At 37.5% G+C, this 11521-nt stretch overlaps 1 protein-coding gene across 1 annotated transcript; it reads right to left on the bottom strand.

Moving 5' to 3' along the window:
• Positions 1-461: 461 nt before the first annotated feature.
• On the bottom strand, positions 462-9749 carry LOC121941337 (4-trimethylaminobutyraldehyde dehydrogenase). The gene is made up of 12 exons (XM_088078125.1): positions 9610-9749; positions 9285-9446; positions 7351-7496; positions 6677-6806; positions 5736-5870; positions 4797-4993; positions 4059-4199; positions 3771-3959; positions 3472-3559; positions 2271-2412; positions 1868-1980; positions 462-1046 (listed from the first exon to the last, which is right to left on the bottom strand). Exons 2-12 carry the CDS (start codon positions 9424-9426, stop codon positions 952-954), a joined length of 1518 nt encoding a protein of 505 aa, XP_087934251.1. The 5' UTR covers positions 9427-9446; positions 9610-9749; the 3' UTR covers positions 462-951.
• Positions 9750-11521: the final 1772 nt, after the last annotated feature.

Below are 11521 nucleotides of genomic sequence, written 5' to 3'. Positions count from 1 at the left end.
TAGAATACACTATTTCCATGTCCTTACAATCACTAAATATGAGCACAAATGACTATCCTCCCCAAATATTTAATGTGTTCATGCAAAAAAAAATGTTGATATATTTCTAAAAATCAGTATGCTTACAAAACAATACTACTCACATCATAGTTTATAAATAATAATCATATAACTGAAAGTGTGTGGTTTGGTACATCTGCATCATCACAAAGGATTAAATAAAAATGTAACAAAAAACAATGTACAACTGAAAGTTGGAAATGTATGGTGGTGATTGTGTTATTGTACTGAAATGTCGCAGACTGTATGACCATATTGGCAAAATCAACTGGATTTTTGTAAAAATGTGATTATTATACATTCTTAGAACTACTGTGTTTGCCAGTTGTTACTTCAGACGAGGTAGTAATTAATATTTAATATTTATTTATCTTTTACTCAGAAGCAACAGGAACAGAGACTTTGTGCCTAAAACATTTTATTTTCATAAAAAGGTGTCAGATGTCCAATCGCATGTCAGTTAACCATTCAGTATAAAAATCTGACTGATTAATGCTGATGCACAGTTCACTTCACGCAGCATTTCTAAATAAGGCTCATGGTCGTACACAAACTCACAGCAGCATGTTGTTGTTTTTTTTTTAATAAGCAGATCAAAATTTTATCATTTACTTGGTTAGTGCTAAAGATGTTTCACTCGTTGCGTGAAGAAAGTAGAGAATTTTGAACAGGTCTACTTCTTGGTTTCTTACAGGCTCTAAAAATCTGCAAGTAAACACGCATAAAGCAAACGATGGCTAAATCCACACTAATATGTTTGGATTTTATATAAATGTATTAGTGTGGATGCAGCCTTCGTGCAAAGTGCTAATTCTGGTGCATAGATCATGACTGAAGGGAGAAGTCTTATTCACAGTTGTGGCACAGCGGTGTAAACTTGGTGAGAGGAGTCTAGAAGAGGCTGTCGACGTCGCCCATTTCCACGACCACAGTCTTCAGCTGGGAGTAGTACTCGATCGTCACCTGGCCGTTCTCTCTGCCAAAGCCTGACAAAGCACAGTACAGATCATGTTAAGCCTCTTTTTACCCCACTTTAATCCTGTAAAGATGATAAAGGTCACTTACAGCAATTAAGTGTAAAACTACACGTTACTTCCTTTGCATTTACAGAAGCAAAAGTTGAGAGTCTGATCATTTTAACCCAGAGGGACTACTTGGTGCACTTTTCATTTGTTGAAAATTTTGGCTGTGATCATGCATGTGGCCTAAAAGACTGTGTATTTTTGTTTAATCTCTGAATTTACAGCTCAGCTCCTACAATAACTCTAAAATACACCGAAACCCATTCAAACTGCAGTTTTTGATCCCACAGCCATCAAAGCAGAAAAACATGACTTGTATTACTTCTGGGTGTCATTCTGGGCTTTAACCTTTGAATTTGAATTTTTTACTATTTTCCACCTGATGACATTTTTTTTACCATATTTGGCATATGGAGTAAATAAATGCTATTTCAAATAGGTGCAATGTCACAATCAATGTTGCTGCAAATCACTGCAATAGTACAAAAAAATCTACTTTGCACTTAATATATTGAAAATAATTCATTTTTTGTGTTTTTTTTCCCATCTAAATACATAGTGGCATTGTGACAAAAAACTGGCGTTTAAAGGGTTTAAATTCTTAAATAAATAGATAAATACTTACGATTTGGACTGATGTTTGTTTAAAAACATACTCCGTGAAAGTAGAAAATAATATTAATGTATAATATTTTTTAAAGCTTGATTCTGAAAAGTTAATTTTGTGTGCAGAGCCATACGACTGTGTGTAATATTAAAGCGAGCCCTTAAGGTTAACACTCTACCTGAATTCTTGTATCCTCCAAACGGCACTTCCACAGGGCTGATATTGTAGTTGTTGATGAAGCAGGTCCCTGCCTCCAGGTTCTCGGCCACACGATGGGCTCGAGCAATGTCCCTGCAGGCAGAGGAAATGAAAAGACTTCAGATTTAAAGCACAAAAATGAATCAGTGCTCTGTGTGCAACTTGATCGCATGGTTCAAACGCTGATTCCTCTGCCCTTTGACCACAGAGCCACAGTTGTGCAATAAATTCCACTTTGCAGCGTTTTTATTGGCCGCTTTGTGAAAACTCTGAACTGCAGCCAGGGGAATGCAATAACCTCATTATCTTCCAGAGCAAACGGTCAGCGTTGTGATCAGGAGGTGCAACAGACTGCTGAGTAATGATGAGTGTGTTCTGCTGACCTGGTGAAGACTCCAGAGGCCAAACCATAGGTTGTGTTGTTGGCCCTCTTGATCACTTCTTCCTCTGTGTCGAAAGGCAGCACGGACATGACCGGGCCGAAAATCTCCTCCTTCACACAGGTCATGTCGTCTCTGCAGTTATCTGAAAGAAATGCATGTAAAATGTGGTGCGTACTGGGGCACAAAACATGTATATTAATCGGTTAACCACAGAGAATATTTCGGACCAGTTAAACACGTCGGTCTTTTGGTTAATTTCCATACGATCTGTTTACAGCTCGACAGAGACCTGTTGCTGTCTGCAGCGCAGTGATGAAACTTGCCGGGCAGCTAAACATACTTGTCCAAAATGTAAAATATAGTCTTATATATATAAAAAAAAAAAATCAACATGGATTTCCACACTTCTGTCACTTGTTATTCTGTTGTGTTTTATTCAATTTCATTCTTGAGTCCAAGTGGACGTTTGTGCTAAATCAGAGAAACTCCCTCAAGGTCTTCTTGAGACATTGTTTTCGTGAGAATGAGCCAGATTCAAGGTCACAGTGACAGAGACATTTGACCTTTAAAATCCAGTCACTTTACTGATGATGTCAAGTGGATGTTTGTGCCAAATTTTGAATAAAATTCCATCGAAGTGTTTTTGAAATAACATGTTCCTGAGAATGAGGGTTGCAGTGACTTTGACCTTTGACCACGAAAATCTAATCAGTTCATTTTTGCATCCAAGTGAACGTTTGTGCTAAATTTGAAAAAGTTCATTCAAGGTGTTCTTCAGATATCATGCTCATGAGACTGAGACTGATGCAATGTCACACTGACCTTGACCTTCAACCACCAACATCTATTCAGTTCATTGTTATCTCTAAGTGGATGGTTGTGCCAAATTTGAAGAAATTCCCTCCAACTGTTTCTGAAATATTGTTTACATGATTGCAATGGACGGGGTCAGAGTGATTTTGACTTGGGTCTGCCAGCATGTAATCGGTTCATAATTGAGTCAAAGTGACAGTTTGTGCCAAATTTGAAAAAAAAAAAAGTACTCGAGGCTTTCTTGAGAATGACATCCCTAACATAGATGGTTTAAAAACTGACTATGATTATTTGATGATGTGATGGTGTATCATCAGTAGCTGGAGTTGGTACAAAAATATGTAAAAGAAAATCAAGACATCCTGGTGAATAAACAGAAAAGACTTACCAAGTACACAAGGTGACATGAAGAAGCCCCCTTTCAATTTGGGGTCACTGGGGACAAAAGGCTCTCCTCCACAAAGCACCCTGGCTCCCTGGAAAAATCAGATATATTAATCTACTTAACAAAAACTATGGTAAGTATAATCAGACTTCAGATGACTGCTTTGAGGTCTGGTGAAAGTCTCAGTGGTGCTGTCACAGCTGACTGATTCTCAGATAAATGCCTCTCTGCAGTTGCTCAGTTTTCCCATCGGGATCATTAAATGTTCCTCTGATCCGACGATCGGAGGAATATTAACACACCTGCTGCTTGGCCTGACTGACAAACCCCAGCACTTTCTCCAGCTGCGGTTTGGTGATCAGCGCTCCCATCCGGGTGCCGTCCTGCAGGGGGTCGCCCACAGGGATGGCCTTCGTCCTCTTCACCACTTCTTCCAGGAACTGGGGCATGATCTCTCTCTGCACATACACTCTGGTCCCGTTGCAGCAAACCTACACAGTGCAGACAGAGATTTTAAGGTGAAAAAGAGTGTGTTGGATCACGATGTGCTCGACATCATACGACACATAAATGATACTGAACTTCCTCACCTGCCCCTGCGTCAGGAAGTTTGCCATGAGCGCTCCCTTCACTGCGTTTTCCAGCTCACAGTCTTTGAAGATCAGGAGGGGAGATTTCCCTCCGAGCTCCAGAGTCACCTGCTTCACCCCCTTTGCAGACATTTCCATGACCTGAACCGAGAACACACAGCGCACTAACAACATGCACAACTGAAGCCTTGTAAATCAGCCAACGAGCATGTTTTTAACCCTTTGAAAGATGAACAAATTGACTTGATTTTTTTCAAAAACATGGGAAGAGGGCAACAAGTAAATTTACAAGAAGTGGCTGAAACATTAGTAAGAAGTTTGTAAAAAGTTACAAGAAAATTACTTGAAAATAATCAAACAAAAAAGACTTCAAGAGGGTGCTTAAATGTTTTTTTTTATTTTTCTGAAACAGAATTTAAAATAATTTAAGGAATTATTTTGGAAAAACGTTTTTAAAACAATTAATTCATTAAATAAGTTAAAAAATTAAGTTTTCTGGAAAATTTTCCCTATATTTTTGTATCATATGTAATAATACCCCCCTTAAGTAAAATTTCTGATCATTACCTTTTCACCCTTTACATATTTCTTGCCAATCAAACGATCAATCTCTAAGGTTTCAAAGGTTTAAATGCTATTGAAAGGTGACTGACTCCAGCCCAAAACTGACGTCGATCCAGGTGTTTAAAAGTTACGTCAAAGCACAAATACTTGACTGCGCTGTACTGATCTCTGTACCTTTTTGCCTGTTGGCACGCTGCCGGTGAAAGACACTTTGGCGACCTGCGGGTGTTGGCAGAGCAAGGTGCCGGTCTCTGCTCCACCTTGGACCACACAGAAGAGCCCGTCAGGCACCCCCGCCTCTTTGTAGATCTCAGCCAGAATGACGGCAGTCACAGGAGTAAACGGAGAGGGCTTAAACACCATGGCGTTACCTAAACAGCCAGATTTTAACTAAAGTTATTGTCTGTTTGTAGGGACAAGAGAGGCGAAACAGAGAGACATAAAAACCTCAAACCTAACCCTCTGAAACATGAGCAAACTGGCCTGATATTTTTCAAACGCGTGAGAAGAAGGTAATGAGCAACTAAAGAAGAAATGACACAAAAATTAGCAAGAAATTAGTAAAAAGTGCAAGAAAATTACCAGAATATTTTTTAAAATATATGAAAAAAATGTTGTTGTTTTTTAAAAAGGAAGTTAACCAGAAGAAGTGCTTAAAAAGTTATTTTTATTCTGTAACATAATTTTAAATAAGTAATTGCGCTTATATTAAAATACAGTATCACCTAGCTTTTTTTCCCCCCTAGACATTTTCCTTAGCTTTTTAAAAAACAATTTTCTTAATCCACTCATTTCTTGCATTTCTAATCAAGTTGCTCATTGCCTTTATTCTCCTTGCTTTTGAGATAAATCACACAAATTTGCTCTGGGTTCAAAGGTTTGAACATTTTTGAAAGGCATCTGGAAGCAGCATAAAAAAAGTTTTGTCAGTCTGGTTTCAAAAGGTTAAAATTCATATACAATATAATAATTGGATTTATAAAAGTTTAATATTTTTTATTATTTCTTTATTTAATTTCTTTCTATTTTTTTCATATTTTACATTATTATTTTATATTGTTAAAATTATAATAATATATAATGATACAGTAATCCACGCTGCTACACACTCACCGCAGGCCAGAGCCGGAGCAGATTTCCATGATGCGATCTGGAAGGGGTAATTCCACGCACCGATTCCCACGCACACACCGAGGGGCTCCCTCCTGGTGTAAGCAAACGATCCTCCAGGAAGCTGGATGTGCTGGCCTTAAAAAAAACAACAACACTCAACATTAAAACAACGCAACTCTAAAATTTGGAACTTTAAGGGGCAGCGTGTGCAATTTAGTGGGATTTAATGGTGTGAGAATTACAGATTGTAACCAGCTGAAATTTCTCCCGGTTAGAATTTCTTCAGTGTTCGTTGCTCAGGAGGTTTTTAGTTACAGTCAAATTATCTTCAGAGGTCTCTTTCTCTCCAAAACAAACTGACCCAGAGATTAAAACAGGTAAAAACACTGAATAAAGCAGTAAAATGTTAAGAAATCACTGCTTTTCCAACACTCTGAGTGAGGAGGGGCGGTAACTGTAGCGGCCAACACTAAAATGCAAATGTCTCTATCTGCAGTTCATCCATTCTGGGCTCCTGTAGAAACAGTCTGATTATTATTTCCATGTGCAGTTGGTGGAAATTGGTGTCAATATTTTTTTTAACTATTGAGTTCTGTCTTTTTTAAACTATTCATATTGTTTTATTGCTTTTTTTATTTTGTACAAAACTTTCTGATATCTCTTTGCTGCTATAAAAATGCAAATTTACCCCTTGTGGAAATGATAATTGTTACCTTATCTTATCTTTTCTGATCATGGTGTAACGTGGTGATCTCCATGGACGAGGACACACACCGTGTCAATATAAACAGCTCACTCAAAGTTAACAAAAGCATACCAATTCTTATTTTCAGGTGATAATGCACTCAAGAAAACATGTTTAAATCGTAATCCATTTCTACCAATATATCCCCTTAATACAACTCCCTGGACCTTAAAGAAAATCACACTCATGCACCCACCTGCGAGTGTCCCAGCCATGCCAGCGTAGTACTCAATGGTCTGCCAGGAAATATCAATATCCACCAGCGCCTCCGTGATGGTCTTGCCATTGTTGATCACTTCCAGTTTTGCAATCTTCTCCCGTCTTTCCTATTTTTATGAGAATAAAAGGAAAAAAGTTGATTTATTCATTTATTCATTTTTTAATTTAAATTTTACTTAACTTTATAAAGAAAACGTTGCAGGGAACCTGCTGTATGTGATGCTGAAAGTTTCAGTTTGGATTAAACAAAAGGCATTTAAACAAAGTTTTGTGTTGGATTTTGTTAAAACCTAATTTCTAAATATTTACAGAAAGATTTTCTTTTTTTTATTGTGAATGCTCCCGAATATCAGCTGTAATCTGTCTCATTAGCTACTAAAATAAAAAGTATTGGCCCTGGAAAAACCAACATCGGTCGAGCCCCAGTTAAACTTCCGAAACATGACACCAAAGTCACCTCACGGACACAAAAGCTTTATTTTGTGCAAAAGTAGGCCAGCTGGGGGGGGGGGGGTTTCCAGGGCAGTTTGTGCTTTTAATGAATAACTGCTGTCTTACTGTCTTACTCGCAGCAGGCAGCTCCAACTTGAGTTGTGTAACAGTGAAATCAAACTGGACGGACTGTAATGTCACAGGTTGACCTTATCTCACCCTGATAATGCGGGCGGCCTCTAACATCACCCGCGCCCGCTCCATGCCCGCCATCTTGCTCCATTTTAGGTAGGCAGCGCGGGCGCTCTGTATGGCCTCCTCCACCTCCTCAGCCCCACAGGGCACCATCTGACACAAGACACGACCTGCACAGACATTTCAGTTATTTAGATGTGGAGGAGATATTTAAAGCTTTTACATAAGTAAAAAGTAAAAGTGGTGACGAAAAAGCCTAAAAAAACAAAAAAATACTCATTAAACAGAATGGCACATTTCAAAATGCTGTATTACTAGATATAAAAATACTGACACATTCATGTGTTCATCTCTTAAATGTTGCAGCTGGTAAAAGTGGAGCTCATTTTAACGACTGCAATTTATTTTTGGATTTATATTTCAAATTAAGCATCTCAATCCAGAAAGTAACAAAATACTTATTTTTTTATAAAATTGAAAAAAGAGGGTAGGATTTGAAAAGCCTTCATTTCCTCTCACTCCTTTTTGGACATGAAATACTTGCGTTTGTTTACTGATTATGCCCGATGGGCATTCTCATGTTTTTGCATATTTTATTTTCTTCTATGATTTTATTTGGCATGTTCGAAATAAAGATCTAACTAACTAACTAACTTCAGGCCTGACAGGAGATTTCACGTGATTCACTGGCATTTGGCCAAAGACTGTGATTAGGATAAATCTTGTTTATTGTTCTCACTTTGTGACTCTGTGTGTCATAATGGCTAAATGTGTCCAGGCGACACATAAAATTCCCAAGACAACCACAGGAGCTATTTTAAGTGTTTGTCAGGTGATTTATGTGCATCTGCCCACCTGGGGACAGATTTTGTCCACATGATCACATGATAGCTTCACATTTCTGCAACATGCAGTCGTAAAAACGTTACAAACGTGTAGTTGACATCAAAATTAAGGATGAACTCTAACACAGGTGAGGTCTGACCGAGCAGATGGAGGTAAAGGGTAGGACATAGACCCCCTTTTTTCGGAAAAAAAAAAAAAAAAAAGTTAACCGAAGATTAGCAAGAAAAGAAAATGTGTTAATAAGACTACATTAGAGTTATATTGTTTATTATTCACTTATTGCCAGTTAACCATGCTTATTTTTGAAGCCCCCAAAACTGGCATTTACAGGAGTAAAATTATGAAAATGAATGATTATTTGATCTTTATGATTAAGACTGATGTTGATTAAAAAATAAACTCAATGGAAATAGAAAATCAAATTAATGTTTAATATTTTTATAGACTCGTTCTGTAAAGCACACTTTTATGTGCAGAGCAGTGTGAGTGTGATTATTTGACACTGCCCAAAAAAGTATAAAAATCAATGTTGCTGCTAATAATTGGCATATCCCAGGCTGTGATGATAATAAAAAAATATTCTTAACATATGGTACATTGAAAATATTTTGAATGTTTTTTGTTTTTGTCTAAAAATAATGTGGCATCATGACAAAAACCTGGCATTTAAAGGGTTAGAAATCTGAAAATGACTGAATATTTGATATTCATGATTAGGACTGATGATGGTTTAAAAATTAATTCAATGAAAGTAGAAAATCCTAATAATGTATATGAGTTTTAAAAGCTTGCTTTTTAAAAGCACATCTTGTGTGCAGCGATGTGAGTGTGAGTCATGAAATGGGGCCCTAAAGGTTGATTAGACTGAAATACTGCTCTGCTTGTATTTCCACATTTCCTCTTTTTTTTTTGTTTTTTTTTGGCAGCTCAACAAATGGCAGTTATTCCACCCACCACAGAAGAAGAAAAGGGTGGGTTTGAGTTGCATAACAGCCTGTCCTCATAGCGATCCTGCTGCACCCGCTGACCATGTAACATTTGTCTGAATGCAATAATAAAACTTTCATATAAAGCGTTAAATAACGAGCCAGACTCGTGCGTGCTGTATTTACCGGTCGCAGGTTCAAACACGGGCTCTGCGTTTTTCTGCTGCCGGGGCTTCACGCGCTTCCCTCCCCAGAAGTTGAGATGATCCGTGACCACCGCGGTGCCCGTCGCCGCTCCGGGCATGGTGTCCAGGATAGACTGGGACATTTTGACAAGAGGCGGAGGACCTGCGGGGACAAATCACACACATCAACTCACATAAACGTGGATACGTGAATAACCATGCACGGTCTCACCGTTAGATAAGCTGGCAGCGTGCAGGTGAAGCTGCTGCGCGCGAGCAGGGACATTTAAACAGAGAAATATACGAAGAAAATAACGCAATTTTACCGTCGGTGCTGCAGCAGATGGAGGGGACGATCCAGATGGTGAGATCGCTTATAAAGATTTTTTCACGCCCCGATTAACAGTCACGACACGCCTCCTTTACATGGAAGGGGGCGGGCGCATCCCCGGAAATGACACATTTGTGCATCAAACCTTTTTTTTTTTTTTTTTTTTTTTTTTAAATTTTTAATGCTTTATTGATAAAGAACAAAATAACAAAGTATAAACAAGTATGGCAATTTACATTTAACAGACATTGTAATAAAATAAAGAGATTGCCGAGGGAACAACAGCTTAGTGCAAATCATCTCAAAATATAACGAATACATTCGGTGCTTCAATGTAAAAATATGAGGTAGAATTAAACCTAAACATATCTTAAAATTAAAATAATATAGTAAAGTAACAAGATAAGAATCATTGATATCACAGGGGGGGGGGGGTTCATGTTATTTTCAGCTGATCATTTCAGTGGGGAAATCTTTTAAGATATCATATAATTTCTGTGCTTTTATCGCTTTAAGAAGGTTTAAGGACTTCATGTACATTTTAAACTCATTCAAGAAGACAATAAATTTGGGTGATGATTTTAGTATTCTGTTCTTGTGAATAAAGAATTTGGCTATACATAGAATTACATTACAACAGAGTTCATCATTTTTGTTTTGCAAGATCATACCAAAGGTTACATCATCTCTAGAGATAGAAGCTGGAAATAATGGAACTTTTTGTTTGATCCATTTGTGGATATTAATCCAGAATGTTTGTATTATACCACATGAGAAAAATACATGGTCCGTAGTTTCAATGTTCTTTTCACAGAAAGTGCATATGTTGTCATCAATATTAAAACGTAGTCTAAGTAATTCTTTAGATGGATAAATGTTGTTCATAATTTTAAAGTGTGTTTCTTTCATTTTGGGGGGTATAGGAAATGTCAGGAACATTGTTCTGAGTTTATCAATTGATTTTTTATCATATTTGTGTAAAATGTCATTTTTGTTTTGTCTGCCGGGAAAAGATTTTTCAGTAAGGCAGTTTCTTATAAAGTTATTATTACATTTTCTGTCCAGGATTGAAATTTTGTGCATCAAACCTTCACAGCACTGAAAATACAAAAAAATAAAAGTAAAAATAAAAATGTAATCTTAAATAAAAAAAACAATCAAATAATAATAGTAATAACAACAACAGTAATAATAATATAAATAAATAAAATATACAACAAAATAACATCAATAAAAATAATAATGATGATAATAATAATTATAATTATAATGAACAAACTTCATCTGGATGTTTTGGGGGTAATGATATACAGTGGGAGAAAGCACAGGAAACTTGTGATAAGTACACACTTTCTCCAGGTTCGGTAATCAGCACTCTCGGGTGCCGTCCTGCAGGAGGTCGCTCACAGGGATGGCCTTTGTCCTCTTCTCCACTTCTTCCAGGAACTGGGGCATGATCTCTCTGCACATACACTCTGGTCCCGTTGTTGTAAACCTATAAAGGAAATTTGAGCTTGACATCATGCGGCACACCTGTCCCTGCGTCAGGAAGTTTGGTATTGTTAGATATTATCCAAAAAAACAAATTTAGATTTTTTTTTTTTTAATGATACTATGTAGTAATTGCTCTGAGGTGATACATCAATGACAAATTACGGCTGAAATCCTTACTGCCGGCATGGCATCAAAGAGGCCTTGCTCACATACACACACACACACAAACACGAGCTTTTTTTGTGCAAATGTAGGCCAGCACTGGAGGGAGGGGGGACTAGTTTGTGCTTTTAATGAATAACTGCTGTATCACTGCACGCTTTCAGCAGTGAGTTGCACAACAGTGAAATCAAACTGGATGGTTTCCAGACTACATGCTAATAACACGTTGACCTTATCTCACCCTGATAATG

The sequence above is a fragment of the Plectropomus leopardus genome, chromosome 5, assembly GCF_026936395.1.
Source record: "Plectropomus leopardus strain MGB_pleo_1.0 chromosome 5, ASM2693639v1, whole genome shotgun sequence".
Taxonomy (NCBI): domain Eukaryota; kingdom Metazoa; phylum Chordata; class Actinopteri; order Perciformes; family Serranidae; genus Plectropomus; species Plectropomus leopardus.
This window is presented reverse-complemented; position numbering and strand designations above follow the sequence as displayed.

Bases quoted from the DNA above. Each gene is read 5' to 3' on its own strand.
- LOC121941337 (XM_088078125.1), bottom strand. From the start codon at position 9,426: ATGTCCCAGTCTATCCTGGACACCATGCCCGGAGCGGCGACGGGCACC. The intron at 6,807-7,350 runs GTGAGATAAGGT...TCATAAAAATAG, and splicing joins AGGCCGCCCGCATTATCAGG to GAAAGACGGGAGAAGATTGC. The intron at 1,047-1,867 runs GTAGAGTGTTAA...GTGCTTTGTCAG, and splicing joins TGGAGGATACAAGAATTCAG to GCTTTGGCAGAGAGAACGGC.